The sequence below is a fragment of the Gracilinanus agilis genome, chromosome 4 (genome assembly GCF_016433145.1).
Source record: "Gracilinanus agilis isolate LMUSP501 chromosome 4, AgileGrace, whole genome shotgun sequence".
Classification (NCBI taxonomy): domain Eukaryota; kingdom Metazoa; phylum Chordata; class Mammalia; order Didelphimorphia; family Didelphidae; genus Gracilinanus; species Gracilinanus agilis.
Genome location: NC_058133.1, coordinates 143,356,020 through 143,379,508, shown reverse-complemented (window position 1 = coordinate 143,379,508; position 23,489 = coordinate 143,356,020). Strand labels below are relative to the sequence as shown.

At 33.8% G+C, this 23,489-nt stretch overlaps 1 protein-coding gene across 1 annotated transcript in view; it reads right to left on the bottom strand.

Annotated features, from left to right (window-relative positions):
* The window catches only part of PLD5 (phospholipase D family member 5), a 446,775-nt gene that overhangs the window by 106,823 nt on the left and 316,463 nt on the right, over window positions 1–23,489 (bottom strand). Inside the window, exon 5 of the mRNA XM_044673995.1 lies at window positions 18,781–18,908. Coding sequence (XP_044529930.1) covers window positions 18,781–18,908 — 128 coding nt within the window. The remainder of the gene's footprint in view (window positions 1–18,780; window positions 18,909–23,489) is intronic.

Sequence of the window (23,489 nt, the reverse complement as noted above, 5' to 3'; positions counted from 1 at the left end):
CCCACCGAGTCCCAATTAGTTGCCCCAAGAAGCATTTCTTGATCACCTGCTTAACACAGTACTTCCTATTGAAGGAAGTCATATAGAGGGTCTTTGGACAAGTTGCTATAATATTATTTTCATTTTATATTTAATGTCTGCAGATCATTGCTTGAGTAGAAATTTTAAAAAAACAAATAAAGGGATTAGTATATAAAGTTATCTTTTATGGGTTCACTGAAAAATATATTCAGGAAAACTCCAATAATCAGGCAAAGTAAGGGAGATGATTTTTCAAACTGTGCTCCTGTGATTTTTATTTCTTTTCCTAGTTGTCTTCATTTTTACTTTTTATTGTTTTTTAATGTGGTTTTGGGATTATTAGTATTCTGTATGTCAACATTTATAAAAAAAGTTTTTCTTAAATTTGTTATGGTCTAATTTTATATCTAAATTATTTTAGGCGACAATTCTATCTGTGATAATAGTCCAGCTAGTACAGTTTAATTGAACTCTCAAGGAAATATTGAAGTTTGTATTTGTGTTGTGCATATCTTTCATCTGTTAATTTATGAAAAATAATGAGCTTTTTTTATAGAATTCTAACTACCAAATCTTGTCTCAGTACATATTTGCTAGGTGTTAAATTTTTGCAGCTAATGCTGGCAGCATAGTTTGTACTTTTGATTCCACTCTTGAATCTTAGTAATTTCATAAACTTTATTCAAAGATGTCATTTAGGTTTTATTAGTCAAATTCAAAGGCATGAACCTATTTTCAGCCTTTCCCATTGCCTAATGAAATAATGTCTTTTGTGTAAGAGGTATTCTAAATACTTTTGATCTATGTGCTTCAAGAATGTCTATTATTAATAAAAAGGGAGGGGGCAGCTAGGTGACTCATTGGATTGAGAGCCAGGCCCAGAGATGGGAGGTCCTGGGTTCAAATTTGACCCCATACACTTCCTAGCTGTGTGACCCTGGGCAAGTCCCTTAACTTTCATTGCTGAGCCCTTACCACTCTTCTGCCTTAGAACCAATATTGGTTCTAAGATAGAAGGTAAGGGTTAAAAAATGAAACAAAATAAAATAAAATAAAATGGGAAAGACCTATTCATACAAAAATATTTATAGCAGCTCTTTTTGTGGTAGCAAAAAGTTGGAAACTGAGGGGATGTCCATCAATTGGGGAATGACTCACAAGTTGTGGTATATGATCATAATGGAATACCAATGTGCTATAAGAAATACTAAGCAGGATGATTTCAGAAAAACCTGGAAAGGCTTACATGAATTGATGCAAAGTGAAATGAGCCGAACCAGTAGAAAATCATACACAGTAACAGAAATACTGTTAAATGAACAAGTGTTAATACCTTAGCTATTCTCAGCACTACAGTGATACAAGACAATCTCAACCACTCATGATGAAAAATGCCATCTGCCTCCAGAGAAAGAACTGATGTCTGAACACAGACCAAAAAATACCATGCTTCACTTTCTTTCTCTTTTTTGTTTAAGAAATCTTCCACAAAAGGACTGATGTGGAAAAATATTTTACATCATTACACATTTAAAATCTGTATCGGATTGCTTACTATCTCAGTTAGGGGGGAATGCAGTGAGAGGAGAAGCGAATTTGAAACTCAAAATTTTTTAAAATGTTAAAAACTTTTTCTTTTACAAAATTTAAAAAAAATTAGGAAAGAAAAAAAGAATATCTATCCTTTTTGATGAGGGAATTTTCATCCATCCATAGTTGCTTTAGTGTGTTTAAGTTAAGTAAACAATCATTTATAAGCACTTACTCTGTTTCATTAATATTATATGAATTTTTATTTGGATTCTTTCTAAGTCTACTGTGGCCAGTTTTATAGTTATAAAACTATACATTAGATGGGTATTGTTCAGATAATAATTGAATTAAATATGTTCTCACTATTGAGTTCTGATTGGAAGATGGCAGCCTTTGACATAACACAGTCACAACTTTCACCCTGATAGATTTACACTTTGATTTTTGTATGGAAGAGACAAAAATATCTCCAAGTATTGTCTTCATCTGTTGATTGTTTGACTTCTGGATTAAAGTACAAAGTCCTCAGTGGCTATTTTTTCTTGGAGTACATTAAGACATTTATACATATGAAGTTTAAATGACATTTGATTTAAATGGAGAAAATTTCACTAGATGGAGAGGCTAAATGCATATTTTAATGGAGCCATATAACATAATGTCAGTCACATACTTCAAGTAATGATAAGTGTTCCAATACAAGTTTTTTTCTTTAACTTGGAAATTACATGCACTCAGTTTTAAGAGAGACTAAGCTAGATTTAAATCTAGATGGAACCATAAGGGGCTTAAAGTGTCTCCCTGAAAGGTGGCACTTTTTATATCAATTATTCATGACATTATTGTGTTGGTGGCATGGAGAAATAGAGAAAAGTTTTCCCACGTGAAAATCAAAAATTCTCATTATCACACTATATTTGAGATATTTGTATCACCTTCATCCAATGATTTAATATTTGAATCTATTTTATACATATATAAGCTATGACTGTAGAAATGAATCAAAGGTTTACAATAATCAATAATAGAATTCTTAAAGATAGCTTGTTTGATCATTACTGAACTGCTAATAAGTCGATCACATCCCTGGAATTAGAGAGATTTTTTTCACTAATATGTTTATAGATTTTTTTTGGGAGGGGGTGAGAAATAAAAATCACATACGCATTATATAAAATAGAGTTGCCAAAATGAGCAGTAAGCTACAGCTGGAAATTTCCAATTCTGCCCAATTCAGATTAAAATGAAATGAGGAAATATTGAACAAAATAAACAAATAGAACCTAGTTTCTCTTAGTATATGGCATTCAAAGTTAATATGCATCCCACAAGGATTCTTATGTATGGATTAGTGGTCTCTTTCATATTTGAGTTTAACATCACTGATGTAAAGCAAATGGACACATAATTGACCCCTGTATTTGGAAGGATCACTAGTATTTTCATATTTTGGTAGGGGATATGTAATGCTTTCTATTAAAAAAAAGTGAGACTAATTTTGTACCTGAGATAAAGCTAGAAAAGTGATTTAAAGTAATTCATAAATCACCATGAAATGTCTGAGCCAATAATTATGTTTTTTTAACCAGTCACCTGTTACTTTTCAGTTTTGCAGGGAAGCTAGAGTTTAGTAACCACCTGTGATGTAACTAGTCTGTTCATTGTATTCATGCTGTGCAAACTTTCTGTTTCTTGTTCAAATCAGCTTGCACATTCATTGTGTTGTACTTCTTGTGTCTATATTGACAACTATAAATATTTTAACATCTTATTTCATTGTGGGGTCACTCTTGCCTATAATTTCTTTACTTGTCTTTTTAGTCAAGTTGTCATTGACTGAAGAGTTTACTTTGTTCTTTCTGATGTTCTTTGTTCCTTAAATCACTTTGACCTTCGGATTTTTGCTTTTAATTGCTGAGTGATTAAATCTAGAATTTCTTACATGTTTTTGTTTTCCATATTCCTTTTTGTGCATTTGTTTCTAACTGTCGCTAATTGGCCAATATACCATTAATCTTCCTACTGCATTTATTAGCTGATGAAATCTTCTAATGCTTTCCTGAAGATCTCTTATAGATTCTTCAACATTTTTTCCATGGTGGTTTTTAAAAATATCTTTCCTTCAGAGAATATTCCTTAATAGCTTTACTTTCCCCTGTGTGAGTCTTACTTTGGCAATGACTGTTGCATATAATGCTGTCTGTATGCCCTGAAATGCTTTTGAACTTGCTTTCAAATATTGTGGAAAATGCATTTAATCATGATTTTAATAATATATAGCAGCTTAAAAAATTCCTGTTTTAGTATTCATTGTCTCCTAAGTCAGATTCATCCTGTCAAACTAAAATTTAGTTTTTCTAAATTCTAGTCTAAGAATACCCATCTCCTTTTCAAAACAATTTGAAATAAAGTTTTTTATCATCTATTTTGTAATTATGTATACTTTCTAGAGTTAGCTTACTACAAACAATATTTCCAATGACCTGAGGACCTTCAACTTTTCCCTTCAATTATAATAGCACTTAAAATCTCTTATTTTATCTATCCTAGGTTTAAGGATGATTTTAAAAAAATGATTGCCCTGAACTGGTAGGCAATGTGTTATGTGACTTGGAGCAGAAGGAATCACTAACAGAAACTAGTATTGTGCCCTTGTCTATAACCTGTAAGGTCTGATTCCAATTTTGATATGATGTAATAATGAAAATATTCATGTCTTCCCTCTATACAATGTATGCTTTATGGTTTTCCTATTTTAGAGTCAGTGCCATATGCAGTGAAGCATTTCTAGAAGGTGGGATATTGGTTTTTCTAATTTGTTCTAATATAGCTTGCCTTCTTGTGGTAGCAGAACACGAGGGATGATTTCTTTGCTTTTTTTCTGTCAGATAATTTTGGTGATTCAAGTAGGGCCGGCATAAAAACCAATGGTATTTATATTTCTTAGATTTCTAGAGGTATTTATAACACGTTAGCTGGGATACTAACTGAATCACTGACATCATGAGAGCCCAATTGGCCAGTATTTCAGGACTCCTAAAAAGCCTTCACAACAATTATAACTGTCCCAGAGCATATAAATTCCTAGATATGTATCCCTTACTGAATTTCTCTTACTTTATGGTTTTTTCCATCCATATAAACATGGACAGAAAGTTGGGTTTTTAGAGGGATATTATTGTTGTTATTGTTATTATCCAAAAGTGCTGCTTTTTTAGGAGTGAAAACATTCTCAAAATCCTATAAATAAGGACAGATGTGTTAGTTGAATTCTAGGATCAGAGAAGACATCATAGAAGTTATTACTTTCTTGGCTATATGATCTTGGCAATTCATGTAATTCATCATTTAATTTCCTCATCTGTAACATGGGAAAAACAACATCTGTTTTACATATTTTATAGGATTTTTATAAGTATTTCACAAACTGTAAAATACTATACAATTGCAAGATATTATTATGAAACAATAACCACTTAATATTCATTTCTCCCCTCCATCCTTCAACTGTGTGAAGTAAGGTTAAAAAAAAAAGAAATAGTGTGGATGCTGTGTTATTTTCCTCTTTTCTCTTATGAAGGGAAAGGTTGATATCTGCCTGGATATGAGAAACTAGAATATATAGGACAAGGCGATAGGAAGAAAAGACAAAAGTAATAAAATATTTCCAAGCCCACTATGACCAACAGAGAGGAAGATTTAAAAAAAAAGACTTGTGTGGAAAGGATTAGAAGGAGGGAGAACATTATAAGGAGATCCCTCATACTATAGACCGACTTATGGAATGAAAAGTTGATGCTCCATTAGGAATTTATGCTTTTTTCCTCTTCTTGTATCTCAATGTACTGGGAGTTTCTATTTTGGATATCACTTAAAAAAAAAAAAGAAAAATGGAAAATTTTCTTTGTAATATCGTGAACTACATTATTGAAAAAGGGGAGTCAGTCTTATTCTGAGGGTATCATGTATCAGAATTGGGATTTAAAAGCCAAGACAATCAATAATATATAAATAAGTCTTGATTGATTACACATGTTATAACCAGTGGAAATGTGTGTTGGATATGGGGGGGGAGGTGAAGGGGAAAGTAAAAGCAAGAATCATGTAACCATGGAAAATTTTTCTAAAAAAATTTAATTTGATTTAATTTAATTTAATTAAAAAAAACACTTTGCAAACCTTAAAAAAAAAGCCAACACAAATGAGAAACAACCCCAACCTTATAATGTATCCAGGATTAGGAGTTAGAAGTCAGGACAACTGAGAAAACTCCCCATATTAAAATGTAACCATTGTCAGAGACTCCATTGACATGAACTAACCAAGTATACAATGGCAGATTTTATATTTAAATTTCTTATTAATAACTTTTATATTTATATTGCTTAATTCTGAATGTATGTTCCTCTCCTAGATCAAATAAGATATCCCTTCTAAAAAGATTTATAATAAAGATTTTTAAAAGCAGTTCAGAAAAAAATAACAAAAACAAATTTATTCTGATAGTCCATGCAATAGTCTACAATCATATTCCATATTCTTGCAAAAAAGGGAGGAAGGTACATTTTCTCATCTCTTCTCCACATTCAGAATTGATCATTTTAACTATCCAGTGTTCTGTTTTATTTAACATATTTTTATTATTCTGGTTCTAATTCCTTCACTTTGTATCAGTTCATATAAACTTGCATATGCTGCTATTTATTCTTCATAGTTATTGATTACTGTACCATGTCTGTCTATTTCCTAACCAATGGGCATTTGGTTTGTTAGTTGTTTTTTTTTTTTTGCTATTGCAAAGAATGTAGCTCTTAATATTTTGGTATGTATAAATCTTTCTTTCAAGGACCCGATCTTTAGGTCAAAGGACATTTTATTCTCTTTATGATGAAATGTGTTTATTTTAATATTTTTTCCAATTACATATAAAAATCTTTTATGCTTGTTTTTTTTTTAAATTTCAAGTCCTAAATTTCCCTTCTCCCTTTCTCCTTCATTGAGGAGACAGGTAATTTGATACAGGCTACACATGTGTAGCCATGCAAAACATATTTCTATATTAGTCATGCTATTAAAGAAAATATAGACAAAAACCCTCAAGAAAAATAAAGGAAAAAATTAAAACTATACTTTCATCTGGATTAAAACTCCATCAGTTCTTTCTCTGGAGGTGGATAGCATTTTTCATTATAAGCCTTCAGAATTGTCTTAGGTCATTGTATTGCTGAGGATAGCTAAGTTATTCATGTTCGATCATCATAAAATATTGCTGTTATTGTGTACAACATTTCTCCACCTCTGCTTACTTTCCTTTGCATCTGTCATGTAATCTACTCTGCTATCTGCTACTACTTTTTGGATAAGTTCATTCAATTCACATCCACAGTTATGATTTATATGTATTTCTCTCCATCCTACTTCCCCCTTCCATTCATCTTTCTTTCTCCTTTTTCACCTTCTGACCCCTCAAAAGTGTTTTGCTTCTGACCACTTCATCCCTCCCAATATACTCTCTCTTCTAAGAGACTCACTCTTTTCTTATCCCTTTCCACTACCACATGCCTATAATGTAAGATAGATTTCTATAACCCAACTGAATGTGTATGTTGTTCCCAATATGAGCCAGTTTCAGTGAGAGTAAGGTTGAACCTTAACTTCCTCATCAAATTCTTTTCCATTGTAAAAATCTATTTCATTCCTCTTTTATGTGCTAATTTACCCCATTCTACTTCTCCCTTCCCCCCACTACTCTAAGTGCATCTCTCTTTCTCATCTCTTAATTTTATATTCTCCCTAAATGCCATCATGAATGTTTGAAAGTTTCTATTTTATTAAATATTCATTTCCTCCTAATGGATAATACTCAATTTTGCTGGGTAAATCAGTCTGGGCTGTAATCCTAGGTCCTTTGCCCTCTAGCATATATTTTAAGTACTCTAATCTTATAATGTAGAAGTTGCGAAATCTTGCATCATCCTGACAGTGGCACTGTGATTTTTTTATTTCTGACTGCTTGAAATATTTCCTCCTTGACAAGGGATTTCCGAAATTTGGCTATAATATTCCTGGGAGTTTTTGTTTTGAGATTTCTTTTAGGTGGTGATTAGTGAGTTCTTTCACTTTCTAATATACTCTGCTTCTAGAATATTGGGATATATTTCCTTGATAATTTCTTGAAATGTGATATTGAGGTTCTTTTTTAATATCATGTTTTTGAGATTGTTCAATAATTCCTAAATTATCTCTCCTTGATCTATTGTTCAGGTCAGTTGTTTTCCTGATGAGATATTTTACATTATCTTCTATTTTTTCTTTCTTTTGATTTTATTATTTCTTGATGTCTTAGGAGTCATAAATTTTTAAAACCCTTAATTTCTGTCTTAGAACTAATACTATGCATTGGTTCTAAGGCAGAATTCCTGTAAGGGCTATAATGAAGTTTCAATTACTTATCCAGGGTCACAAAGATAGGAAGTGGCCAGATTTGAACCCAGGAACTACTGTGTCTGGTCCTGGCTGTCTTTCCATTGAGCTACCTAGCTGCCCCTCACAAATTCTACTTTTTAAGAAGTTTTCTTCATTGAATTTTTGTACATCTTTTTCTATTCGTCCAATTCTGTTTTTTAAGAACTTCTTCTCTTCAGTGTTCTTCATGCCTCTTTTACCATTTGGCCTATTCTATTTTTACAGATTATTTTCTTCAGGATATTTTTGTGCCTTTTTTAACCAACCTATTGACTTTTTTCATGATTTTCTTGCATCACTCATTCCCTCCCCTTAATTTTCCTTCTATTTCTCTTATTTTTATTTTAAAAATCTCTTTTCAGTCCTTCTAGGAATGATTTTGTTACTCAGAGAAATTTACATTTTTTCCTTGAGGCATTACATGTAGTTGCTTTGATTACTTTATCTTCTTCTGAGTTTGTGTTTTTATCTTCTCTGTCACCATAGTAACTTTCTATGATCAGATTCTCATCTTTTTTTTGGCCATTTTCTTGGCTTATTTTGACTTTTAAGCATATTGATTGGTGGTATGATAAAAGGAGAGGAATTTTCTGCTCTCCTGTCCTGTGTTCTTATTTGTGAGCATCTACAAGCAGTCTTTACCATCCTGGAAATGTGTCTAGGGTTTCTTCTCCTACTAGTGCATCTTCTTCCCCTGGGACTGTGACCCAGAATTTCTTATAGTCAATGCAACAGAATCCTGATCCCAGTGCTAGCAAATAGTCTCTTGTAATATCCTGAAAATTTGTCCATCCTCCTGATAAGTCTATGAACTGAGAGCTCTGGAGGCATGGTTGCCTATTCAGTCACTCCCAACACCTATTGTTGGCTTGCTGGGACATAGCCAGAGTTGGTAAACCTCTGCCAGATTGCACTCCATTCTCCTTCTAGTGAGACCAACTTCTTGACTGACCTTCTATGTTGTCTGGGGCAGGAAAATAGTTTCACCTTCTCCTTTGTTGGTTCAGCCACTCCAGAAATAATTTTGAAGCATTACTCTTTTTTAACCCTTCCATCTTAAACTAAGACAGAAGAGCAGTAAGGTTGGGCAATTTGCCCAGGGTTACCCAGCTAGGAAGTGTCTGAGGCTAGATTTGAATCTGATTGAGGCATTATTTTAATGATATTTGGAAGGGAATTTGGAAGAATTTGGAAACATGTGATGGTGATGTTCTTATTTTTCCAAATGGACCCTGGTGTTTGAGATTTTTAAAGGAGCTCCACAACCACAAAGGAAGTAAGGGGTTGTTGGTGGGGGGGCTGGTTTTGACAGGCTATTCTTTTAAACTCATAACCCAGAGCACAGGCAACTATTTGCCTTTACTCCTCCATTTTTGCTTTTCTGTTCTTTTCCTCCTGTCTCTAGGCCTGACTCTCAATCCACTGAGCTACCCAGCTGCCCCCTGTTAGTCACTCTCAAAGCATTATTTCAAATTGTCTTCTAAGGATGGCCAGTCAAATTCCTAGATTCACCCTTAGAAGATCTCTAATATTTGTCTTCAAAAAGAATTTGGGTGATCATTGGGAATGATAGATGGGTGATTCCTGTTTGGATGTAGGCTAGATAATATGGTCTTGAGGTGCTTTCTGATTCAGATTCTGTGAAAGACTTACAAGGCATATTCTATTTTGCCCTTTCTTAATGAGCTATGTGACCAAATCACTAACAGGTCCTCAATATTTTCATCTGTAAAACTAGACTAGATAATTACCAAGTGCAGAGCAGCTCTAAAATTCTAGGTTTTTAAATACATGACTCATTAACAAAATTTAACTTGGCCTCTCCTCAATTTGTTCTTTTCTTATGAGAAAATTTCCTTTGAAAACATTTTCATACATTTTGACTACTGATGAACATAATGGACTTCTCTTTTAACCCAAAAAATTATTTAAGAAAATCATCATCTTAGATACACTTTTTGGAAAGTTTCAAACTCTACCTTTTTAAAAAGCAGGAGAATTTAACTTTTCTTCCTTGCTCTTTTTTACAGGTTTACACCCACATAGTCCTGTGGCTTGGATACTGCTGTTCTATTCTCCTTCTAACTCATGTACTGGCTGGAGTTTTTTGTTTAGTTTTATCAACAATACATTTTTCATCTCCTCTATGGTGCTCTCAAGGCCCCCAAGAGCCTTCATAAAATAAGACGCCCATGTGGAAAAATGTGATGGTGATGTTCTCATTCTTCCCAAATAGCCCCCGGTGTTTGTGACTTTAAAAGGAGCTCCACAACCACAAAGGAGACATGGCGTGTGGGGCTGGTTTTGGCAGCCTATTCTTTTAAACTCATAACCCAGAGCACAGGTGAGCTTGAGGTAATTCAAATACTTAATGTAAGAAAAAAAGTCTTTATATATCTATGTAATAATAGGCATTTTAATGACACTTTGAAGTTTGCAAAATATCTTACATATATTATTTCACTTGATTCTCCCAACAACCCACAAAACAGGTACTATAGGTATTATTAGTCCCTTTTAACAGATGAGGAAACTGAGGCTCAGAGAGCTTAAGAGGCTTGTCTATGGTCACACATAGATGTTAAGTTAGCACATGTTATAGGTGGGATTTGATACTTCATCTTCTTACCTGTCCTTCAAGCACTGAGCTCATACTATTGGGCTCCTCCGCTTATATCTCTCTTGCATTTATCTCTAATTACATTATATCCTATGACTTCCCTCATCTTACATCATCATAGAAGTCATTGAAGAAGCTTTGTATAGATGGAAGGTTGGCTACATGAGGGGAGGGGTGGTAGTAACACATACAGTGTTGTTAGGCCCTTTTCATTATTCAAATAACTCATGATAATAGCAGAAGTCAAATTCCTTGTCTTTTCCTTCCCAGATATTTTGGTTTATTCACTTGTAGTTCTTCTAGCCCATGGATCATGCATCTTCTCAACAAGAAATTGAACTCACTAACCTTGCTCTATCTTTTTCCCCACCCTTGAGGGGATAGATTCTAAAATCCATTTTTTTTTCTTCAAGAGGTTGGTACTTCTGCGACACTCATTTCCTTTCTCTCTCTAGTACAACTAGTTCTGGAACTCTCAACTTTGGGATACTAAAGAGGTGCTTCCCATGGATTGCTAATGTCTTTCTAGAAGCCTGGATTTCTAAAATTATGGTACAAGTATTCTTTTCAAGCTCTATGGGGGAAAGAGCAAGCAGATTTTATATATGAGTATACTTCAAAGCTGCCACTAGAGATGGGATAGAGGGGTGGAGGTGGAAGAAACTAAATATGTGCATGTACACAGTGATCTGAACAAAGCTTTGTTAATTTTTGGTCTGTCTTTCAGAAAAGGCAAAAGAGAAAAGGAAATAATTGCATTAACTCACTTTTTGAGGGATTAATTATTCCTCAATGGCCCAGGTCAAAGAATTTATCAATGTCCTCCCTCCTGCCCCACACACCAGACAAGGTCACTATATTATAAACTAATTGCATTGATTATGAAACTGTCTTGATTAACACCGACTTGAACTCAAACTGCCAAAATTAGAATAGTTATTAGAAATTAAGCAAACTAAATTTTCTCTCTAAAGAATATTGAGAGAACTTGAATTTGAATTCTTAATTCTTTGCTTATTTACTGGATGACCTTGGTCCAATTAAACTCTTGGAGACTTTCCACATTTGAAAGGAGGTGTTGGACTAGATGATATCTAAAATCTCTTTCAGATGTCTTCTAACCTTAAATCTTTTAAACTATGAGTATGAAATCACCTCTAAATAAATGAGTTAATTATAAGAATTCAGTAACATTGGGGCAGGTATGGTGGGAATTGTTGATGGAGATCTGTTATAAGTTACATGCTTCACTTAAAACACATAATCTCTCTGTCTCTGTCTCTCTCATGTGTACACACACAGAGACACACAAATAGAAAGAGAAAAAGAAGTCCTGGAACAAAAGGAATAAATCTACAGGAAGTTCTTAACCTTTATGACTAAAACATACCAAAAATTGAATAACTGACTTTATTAAGTGGTTTTTTTGCTTCTCTATAGCTAATGAATCACACACTCCTATGATCCTCCTCAAGGAAAGTCCCACTCAAATGATTGTGTAATCATTTTTTGCCTTCTCGACTTGAGAGAATTCCTGGTATACAGCAGCTTCTCAAACTATTTTTCAATAATGGATTTATTCCAGGTGAAAAATTGAACTCGTTATTTATTCTTCTATTAAACTATATCTATATTAAAGAAATGATATTAATACTAGAATTTTTTATAACTCCATAACATTATTTAGATATTTCTTATGAAACACTCAATGGATGAGACTAAGAATCCAGTTAATTATTTCTCTTGCCATTTTCTTGCCCTGGAAAGAACAGAAGCAAATAAATACCTCAAAGGGCATAACTCAGATTCAAATCTATATGAAATGAAATGCCACAAACAGTTAAATAATGTAATCACATATTTTAGCTCACCAAATAGCCAAATCTTTGACTAGGACAGGGTGACTAGGGCTTTATACCAGAACACAGGGGAAGGGGAAAAGGGGATGATAAGTTTGCTTGTTTGTTGGCATCAAAATGTTTGAAGTTCATCTGCTTACCCAGAAAAGTACTGAGCCACAAGGATTCTGCTCTTCTACCACACTCCCACTATAACTCCTCTCTTTAATCCTCTAACCCTACTTAGACTCTGTCTCCTTTCCAGGGGCTTCTAAGTGTTGCTATACTATTTTGGGGCCCACATTCTGCCAGGAGCATCTGTGAAAATTCAATTTCCTCCACCTCCTTCCCAGGTATTATTAGCCAATGAGATGATACCATTAGGGAATGATGATAAACCTTTTAGAGACAGAGTCCCAGACTCCACCCACACCCCACCCCTCAGACTGAGTGTTGTGCTCCTCCCTGCAAAACCATTAGCCCAGTCCCTCTGGCTTCCTAGTAAAGAACTCTTGCTGGTGACTGTAGGCATGCCCTTAGAGAGAGCCCTGCATGCTCTTTTTGACACCTGTGCTATAGGTTCACCATCATGGAATTAGGGCATTGCTCCTTTAGTGCCTCAGTATCCTGTTTTCTGCTTCCATCTTTTCTCTACTTCTTCCAATAGCTTGCCAGGAAATTTGCCCAAAGGGTACAAGCCTGTTCTCTACTCTCACCCACCACACAGCTCTCATAATTGAGTTTGTATCAGCTGCCAGAATTCCTAGTTAACAAGTCTATCAACCACTTACTTTTGGACTTTTAAGTACACAAACAATAAGGAATTGAATACTCATTAGGAAGGGAACTTGTTTGTTAGTGAGCTATGGAACTCAGCCATAGCACTTTCTTTCTTCAGTTTATGACTCACCAGCAAATTTTATGGGCTTTAATAAGATAAAATAGAATTATCTACCATTCAGAATAAGTAAGATTTCATGATGGCCAAATTACTAAAGTTCTTAATAAGAAAGAACAATTCACTTTGAGGTTTTCTTTTGAAGAACCATTTTATATGGTATATTTACTGTGGGAAAATAATTTCTGATTTGTAAAGCAGAAGTATAAGAAAATATTGTATACAAATAAGCACACAGGACCAAAATTGTCTCTCAAGTCATATTTTTTTTCTGGGAAAAATGAACACTCAGTCTAACCTGAGCATGTCTATTCTTTTCCTGATATTAAAGAAAAAAACCAAACTTCTGTATCAACTATGAATCTCCTGAATTGACTTTTTATATTGAAAAAGGCAAGGTCATTACATGTTTTAATGCCATTTTAAGCTAAGTGTTTAGAATACCCTGTACTCTAGGATAAGGAAAAGAGTCAATATATGAGGGGAATAAAGGACATTAAAAGGAATACTAAGAGAAAGATAATTTTGATTCACTGTGTTTTTTTCTAATATAATTAATCTAGAATTTAAGGCAGTTATTTTCTTGCAGTCAAGAAGAACTGAGTTCAAATTCTGCCCTAGTCACCATTATGTCCTTTAACCATTGTCAAACTCAGTTCCTTCTTTTAAAAAATGGGGATAATAATAGCACTTACCTACAAGCTTTGTTGTAAGGATAAAAGGAGATGATATTTAAACAATTCTTTTCAAACCTTACTGCCTGTTTTAAGTGTTAGCTATTAAGTAGACTGATTTATCTTTGCCCAGAAAAAGAATTTACTGAAAATTAGCATTGTAGATAGGCCTTATTGGGGGAAAGTTTTGCCAGTTCAAAAGAGCAAACTATATTCAATATTCAAGATTAAAACCACTTTATCTGCACTCATTTACACACAATCAATATGCTTAAATACTGCTGATTCTTATCTATTTATGCAGCTCTAATCTCAGTCCTTCTGTAGCCTAGAAATAAAAATATCTGGAGAGCACCAGGAAGCAAATGACTCTTCCATGATCATACTAGGGAAAAGCTGCCAAGGGAAGCCCTGAGGCTCAGATGAAAAGCTATACTTTGTAGGAGACTTGAAGCAAGCACTTTCAAACTATCTCAGACTCACCTGAATGAGTCTGCTTCTCAGAAATTCAGAGCTGCCATATATAAACACCTGCTAGGTACAAGGCCACTGGATGTCTCATTGTGCTATGAAGTTGATCCCACGTTATTAAAGGCTGGGCTCTCAGAACACCATAAGCTTTGGCAAGTTCTTCCATGCAGAAAAACCTCCAGTTTGTAATAGAAGAAAGATTGAGGCAATATTAACAGATCATCCTAGTTTAAGAAGTATTAGGGAATGATTTTTAACATTTCCTCTGCGTAGGGTATGTCTACTTCTGAGAAAACCATTTGTTAAAAAAGCATTATCTTTTCATTATTCACTTTTTTGGGAAATAAGTCTGGTTAGAGTTTTAAGAAAACAATTATTCTGTCTTAGAGTCCCAAGACACCAAATGCTTGTTTTTGTTGTTTTTGTTGTTTGTTTGTTTCCTTTTTTAAATGAGAGCTAATAAATACGGGAATGAATGGAGGACATAGAATAGCTGGTTTTATCATGAGTCCTTTGGAGTTGTGGTTGGTAGTGGACAAGAGAATGACTCTTTGTTTACTGGTATATTAGTCATAGTGGGGGAAATGGCAGAGTGTATATCATGTGGAACTTAGAGGGAGGTAAACTTTGGTTCAAATGTTATCTCTGATGCTTTCTAGCTATATGATCATGAGGTTGTTACTTTCTTGTTGAGCTGAGTTTCTTTGCCTCTGAATAGGGATAATAAAAATTTGGGTTCTACCTTACTAGACTGTTTTGAAGCTAACATATGATGATGCAGGTGAAGAGCTTTGCTCATGAAGAGGTCTTATCATCATCATTTATTATTATCATTAATGAACAGTCTAAAGACAGTTTTATCTCTTAGGTAGAACAAAGAATTGACATCAAATTAGAAGAAAGAATAAAGGTGAGGCTACACTGTAAACAACTGCAACAGTGTTCAAGTGACCCAGTCAAATAAGCTGTTGATACTGAAAACTGGAACCTGGAAAAAGGCAAAGATATCAACTGATATGATCATCAATTGTGGCACAAGGTTAATTAATACAAATAGTCATCCTAATATGAAAGCCAAGAGATATTAGGAACCACTTTAGTCCATAAACATTTGATCATCATGTGATTGCTAAAGGGAACATCAGTTTAAAATGAAACTTACTTAAGAAAAAAATTAAATAAGATGGCAAAAGATTATAGATGATTCCTTTATAAAATAGCAAAAATCAGGAAAAACAAAAACAAATATGTAGAAAAGTTGGGATGAGATGAAGTTGAGACATAGAACATCAAGAAAGCTAACATACAACTGAAAAGAGGGTACAAATACATGGAAAACATAACAAATTTGTCTGCATTTATACAATTAATTTTATCATTAGTGACAAAGGAACTACCACGTTGGCTTTCTAACCACTGTCTTCAATGAAAATGGAAATGTCACTCAAGAAGGTAAAGTAATGAAGCTCATTTTGCCTATATCAAGTATCTGAAGGAAATTTATTTTAGAGGTGACACAGACATAGAAGCACTCAGAGAAAGTCTGATGATAGCTCAGATAAAGTAACAATAATTTCCCTCAAAACAAAAGCACATCAAAACATCACAATTATATTTTTATGGACAAATGATGACTTATGAAGACACCAATAAATATCAATCCATATATTTATAAAATCCTTACTGATGAGGATGAGGAATCCTTAACCCTTCCTAAATTATTGTTCATGTTAATACTTTTGGTTTGTTATTCAGTCATATCTGATTCTTCTTGGCCTATGAACCATTGATGTCCATGGGGCTTACTTGGCAAAGATACTGAAGGTTTTTTATCATTGCCTTCTCCAATATATCCTTTTGTCAGACAATTAGAAGTTAAGTTACTTGTCAGTTACTTGACATCCCCTACAGCTAGGGATGTCAAATGCAGTAGCATTTGAGCTCTTTCTGACTCCAGAACCAGTGCTTTATCCATGGAGCCGCCAGCTGCCATTCCTTGATCCTTTCACAAAACAATGCTCCTGGCTTGAATCTACCCTTTATTAATATTTATATCTTACTTTAATTTTTCATCATGGCATGAAGATGATGCAGGGAATCCAAAGCCTACGTTCTTTTAGGGAAGCCAAACTGGAAATGCTTTAACTCTATATTCAATGATCCACTAAGAAAAAAAAAATATATATATACATATATATAGTGATTTGCAAAACTTATATCAGTCTGTAAATGTATGTTCTTCTTATGCTTTTTATTGGTTATTATGTAATACTAATGTCATATAGGTTCAGTAAGCTAATATATATTAGAGGTAGGTCACACTGAATTTAAAAAAAAATGATTATCTTGTCATCATTATATAGGGAGTCCTGAAAATTTTACTTTAGTTTTTTAAAATTTATTTATTTGCTTGTTTTTTTAGAAAAAATTTTTATGGTTACATGATTACTTTAGTTTTAAACCTTAATAATTGAAAATTTCACTAAGATGCCTATATATGGTTTATCTGTAAAACCTGAGGCTTCCATTGCATAGGCATGCAGAACTGATGACAATGTAAACTTCAGATCCTATTTTATATTTTAGTCACTGTGTTTAACAATTCATGACACTTAAAATAGCAAGTAGAGGGGGCAACTGGGTAGCTCAGTGGATTGAGAGCCAGGTCAAGAGATGGAAGGTCCTAGGTTCAAATCTGGCCTCAGACACTTCCCAGCTATGTGACCCTGGGCAAGTCATTTGACCCCCATTGCCTACCCTTACCACTCTTCTGTCTTGGAGGCAATACACAGTATTAACTCTAAGATGGAAGGTAAGGGTTTAAAAAAATAGCAAGTAGATTTAAGGTGGTAGCATGATACCATGGAAATAGCAGTGGTACTGGAGTCAGAGAGCCTGGGTTCAAATTCTGCATTTGCACATACTACCTCTGTGACCTTGGACAAGTAACTTAACTTTCAAAATCCCTTTTTTTCTCTCAGTATATAACCCTATAATGAAAAGGAATTGTATCTTGAGGTGTCTCCTAAATTATCCTAAGGAAAAGAAAAATATGATGTCACATTAAGTAAATCTAAGGTTCTGTTATTAGACCACTTATTCCCCAATTCCCACATTTTCCCTCCCTCCTTTGTAAACATAAAGCTGTATGTGTTTCTATTCTGGACTATAGAAGATATGAGTAGGTCAGGATTGTATTTGTGGAAGAAATAGTTTGGTTTAATGGAAAGGACACTAGACCTGTGTTCAAATCCTAGTTCTTTTAATTATTAGGCAAGCTTCTTTTCAATAAAATAAGACAAAGATTAATAACCCTTCCCAAAATTATATATAAAGGATGTTATGTTAATATAATGTGTCATGCAGTATTTACTTTGGGGGTCCATGATTTTATTAGTCAAGTATTCCTTTCACTGAAACCAATTGTAACCTTTCTACGACTTAGTAGAGATTTGATATAGATAAAAGCATTCATCACCAAAGTTAAGTTACATTGTCATCAGTTCTGCATGCCTATGCAATGGAAGCCTCAGGTTTCACAGATAATATATAGGGTATCTCAGGCATCTTAGTGAAATTTTCAGTTATTAAGGTTTAAAACTAAAGTAATCATGTAACCATGAAAAAATATTCTAAAAAAACAAGCAACTAAATAAATAAATTTTAAAAACTAAAGTAAAATTTTTAGGACTCCCTATATAATGATGACAAGTTAATCATTTTTTAAATTCAGTGTGACCTACCTCTAATATATATTAGCTTACTGAACCTATATGACATTCCATAAACATCTTCAGAAAACTCATTCATTGCCAAAAAGTGGAAAGAAAACTGCTTATTCATTTAGAAATTTATTAGAATTGAATGATTGTAAACAGTAAAATAAAATGAATAAAAGTCATGAATCACAAACCAATGCTTTTTTTCATTCCCATAAAATACTCGAACTCATTTTGAAAATCTGAATTTGACTCACTTAAATGATGCACCAACCTGCTCTGCTGTGCTCCAAACTAACTGTACATAGCTTCTGAGACGCACATTTGGAGAAATGGTTTATTTCTGTTACAATGATTCTGCTCTGGAAGGGCTTATCATTTTCACATGAAATGAATAGTTTTAGCTATCACGAATATATCACTTAAGATACAAAAATGATGAGAAAATGATTTGGTTTCCCCAAGCCACGGTGGAGGGCTGTGAGAGGAGTAGCTTTTGGACACTGTATATTCTTTGACTGATATCATGTGAAAAAGTTACCTGCCCTAGTGACCTCCAGTCCAAGCTGGCACTACCAATGTATATGTGCTGTTTATCAACGATCCAGAAGGATGACTGCAGTCGACCTTTGTTGTAGGCATTCATGTCGATGTATGTCACCTCCGCACCTAGGGGTGCAAAGAGATAATATTAACAATCTCTACTTTAAAGTTCAGTGCTTATGATAAATCATCCAATTAATCAAAACAAGCTACAAAATTCTCAAAGCTTTCCATCAAGCACAACTAGTAAGCAATGGAAGGAAGACATTTTAGTAATAGCAAAAGAATGAATGTTACAGAATGAGAAACCCCAACATAGGAAGGGACCTCAGAGCTTCTCAAGAACCTAACCCAGAGCCCTCCCCATATCACCTTGTCAATAAATACTTGATGCATTAATTTGAATCCCCTTTTCTAAAACCTTCACTTTACACATGATGTAACAGAGGATGAAATAGAAGACAGTGAGTTATCCTGGAAAAAAATTCTTGGTAAATCTAGAGACAGCTCGGTGTACAATGGACAGCATTCTGGTTCTGTAATCAAGAAGACCTGGGTTCATATTTTGCTTCATATTTGGTCATATTTCACCCTGGGTAAGTTATTTAAGCTCTGTGTTATTTTCCTCATCTGTAAAATGAGGATAATAATAGCACCTCCTAGGGTTATTGTAAGAATCAAATGAGATGATAATAATTATAAGATGCAGGCACTATTAAATGTTTAAAAAACAAATCAAAATGGGTCATAGACCCACTGTAAGAATTATGTAAACTCATTGGACCTTTGTTTCCTTATCTCTTCTTCCTATTATTGCACATTTTCTCTTCCCTTCTCTTATTGAGTACAGGTTGGACTTCTAAACTCCATTTTTTTTTATGTACCAAGATTCTAAGACATATGTTTCCAAAGCATATCTGATATTTGATGATATCTTGTACTATTTTCTCACTTTTCTGGCATACTAAAATATATAACTCTGGCTCCTATGTTATTTCCATATCTAGTAATATAACATCAATACCATGTGCCACTGGAAAATATCTTTTATGCTAAGAGAAAGTAAGTTATCATTATATTTCTTACCCTGTAATAAATTTGCCTTGTGTACATTTGATTCAGTTTAAGATATCTATTAAGGCTCTGCCATGCACAAGATACTTTATTAGGCACTGGGGAGACAAAGTCCAAAATGAAACTGTTCCTTACCTCCAGAATCTTATATTGGGTGGGTAGGTGGATAATATGTACATAGTTGAATAAATATAAAGTAGGAAGAGAAAGGAGTCAAGAAAATCTTAGACAAACAGCTTTAGGAAAAATTGAGAAGGGAGAAAGCATACAGATCTGGAGGCGATCAAAGAAAGCTTCATAAGGTTGTATAATATCTATATAGTAGAGATATTAAAATATAGATTAAAGGCACAATACATGTATATTGAACCAAAATAGGTTGTTGTTACAACTCATGATGCCAAGGTAATTCCTTTAGTATAGCTTTTTAAATTGGCTTTTGGTTCTAGCCACAGAAAAAACTCAAATTACCATAAAAAAAATAGAAAACCTAATTACCCATGAAGGTAGGCTCTAAAATTTATTTGAAAAGCCACATTATGCAGACTGAGGCATATGATGCTAAAGGAAGGGCCAAAATAAACAAATGACCAAAAAGGAGTCAGAGAGAATAAGAAGAAAGTAAAGAAGGGAAAACAATGGAGGTAAATGTAGAGGTTCATGCAAAAAATTATTTTTAAAACAAAGTCTGAAGTTTATTGTCCTAATAAGATTGATAAATTCATAATTTGTGGCATATGAAAAGAAATTTCATTGGGGATGGGGAAAGAAATAATGTGTGTACCTTTAACTACTAGACATGTTTCAAGAAAAGAAACTCTAAATGCTTGAGTATCTACATAGAAATCTCTACGTGTAAAGAACATATTATTAATTTCATTGATCATTATTTACACTTAAGGTAGTTGACCTCTTTGGATCCATTTGGATATCTCAGCTTTGCCATTCTTCTCAGCATAGAAAAAAGTTATATTATTTAATTTAAAATTACATTTACAAACTTATTTTGGGATTTCTATTTTGATTTTTGACATGAATGATCTTCATATTTCTTTATAATATTTTCATGTAAAGGGAAACAAAGCAGAAATCCTTACTGCTTGCGTTTCAGACTTGAATATAAAGTATTACAGTAATATTATTAAATGTAAAGCATTAATTTCTTTTTATTTTATAATGTTAATGTTCTAATTAGCAAGCTTTGTTAAACAAAAATATGGAATTCTTCTTTTAGAGAATGCTTTTATTAACAATGTATTTAGATGATTCTTTCACATGATCTCTTCAAAGCTTAAGCATTTGTCTAAAAGGCAAGCATATTTATTTTAATGTTAACTTAAAAAAGAGTTGAGAATTTCACTTCTTCAATTTTTTGTTTTAAGAGTCTTTCACAATTTAAATAAGAAAACACAGAATGGTATATTTATCCATGTTTATCATGTGGTTCTCTTGAGAGATTCTTACTTCTTTGATAGATTACATATGTCGTAGATACTGTGGGCAAAATAACCATCAAATAGTTAATATCCTTCAAGAAAATGGCAGATGATAGTTGTTGACACACTTTTTGATCTGATCATTCACTTATTAATTGATAGATATATGTACATTCATATACTATAGATTACATTTTGCTAATGCTTACTTTTTTATTCCCAAAATTTAATTGATAGTTTAAAATGTATTATTTTAATAGCCTTGTTACATATCAAAGAATCCCATGGTAATATGAAGTTTAGAACAAAAATGTCAATGGAAGTAGAGTGGATTAAACTATTACTTAAACAGGAACAGGTCGCAAATCTGGATAGTTAACACTAACAATTCCAGGGGTGGATAATTTACAAAATATTTGGGTTGGAGAGTATTTCAGTGGCCACTGGGTCCAACAGCTATCTGAATCATATCTGCATCATGTCTGACAAATGGCCATCTGTCCTTTCTTGAAGACCTTCAAATAAAGGTCTAACCTCCAAAAGGAGCCCACTCTTTCACTTTGTGATCTTGATGCCAGTGGTGGGAAGCCATTGAACCTTCATGAGTAAGCTAGAGATAAAGTTGGGTCTAAGCTTCAGAAATAATCATTGTAGCAGCTTAATGGAAGATGGAATGGAGAGAAGAGATTGGGAGTTGGGAATATTAAAAGATATTATTGTAATAGTCCAGATGAGTTGTGAGGAGGGCCTGAAATCTAACCTATTTTTATATAATATCATTTTGAGGCTTTGGCCCTGTTGACTGTCTTCCTCTCTTTTCTTTCTAGCTTATCAATGTCCTTCATAAAATGTGGTACTCAGAACTGAACTGAACGGAGTCCTTTTTTGTAACTGTCCAGCAGCTACAAGATATTCTTGCAAGGGTTGAACAACTGAAAGGGAAGCCGGGGACTGAGGGATTATGGGTTGAAGGGTTTAAAGATTAAGGTATGGAAGCCATAAAGAGAGAAAATCTACACAGAGACATGGGATTCTTCAGCATAATGTCCAGTCTGCTCTGATGGTGAGAGAGCATCTGGAGTCAGACAGGTGGACTAGATTTTATTGAGGTTCCAAGGAATGGGTGATGGGAGATTGTTAATCAAACAAGTGACATGGCAGAACAATTAGCATCAGATTGGTAATTCACAACAAGATAAAAGAGATGGATCCTAAGACAATGGAGTAGCCAGTGCTCAGCCCAGAAGTTCATTTGAAAATCCTTCTTCCTTCAGCACACTGGCCCCATGGATAGCATTTTCCATTATGAGTCCTTTGGAGCTATTTTGGATCCTTGTATTGCTGATAGTAGTTATGTCATTCACAGTCGAACATGCAACATTGACATAACTGTGTATAATGTTCTCCTAGTAGGGGTCACTCCACTCTGCTTAAGTTCATACAAGTCTTTCCATGTTTTTAAGAAATTGTCCTATTTGTCATTTCTTATGGCAGAATAGTATTGCATTACAATTATATGTCATAATCTATCCATGCATTACCCATTTTGATGGACATGCCCTTAGTTTCCAATTCTTTGCTTCCACAAAAAGAGTTGTGATAAATATTTTTGTACAACGTAATCCTTTTCTGCTTTCTTTGATCTCTGGGGATACAGACCAAGTTGTAGTATTGTGGGGTTAAAGAGTATATACAAAGGTTTATGGCTTATTGGATATGGTCCCAAACTCCTTTCTAGAATGGTGGTACTGGTTCACAAATCCATAAAAAATGTATCAGTGTCCCTGTTTTCCCACACTGCCCTCTAACATTTACATTTTTCCTTTTTTTTGGCATGTTAGCCAATCTGATAGGTGTGAGGTGATACTTCAGAGCTGTTTTAATTTGCTTTTCTCTAATCAATAGTGATTTGGGTTATTTTTTCACATGATATCAGTTGAAATTTCTTTAAGAACTTCATGTTCACATCCTTTGACCATTTAGCAATTGAAGAATGATTTGTATTCTTATAAATATACTATATATCTTTTAACATAGTCTAAAATGCATGTGGTTTTTTTTTTTTGGCTGCCCATCACATTGATAACTCGTGATTTGCTTTATTGGAAAATCTTCCTCAATTGAACTTCAATCTAGACATGCTTCCCTCTGCCTTGAATTGTTTCTTTAATTTAAACATGACAGTTAACATCTATTC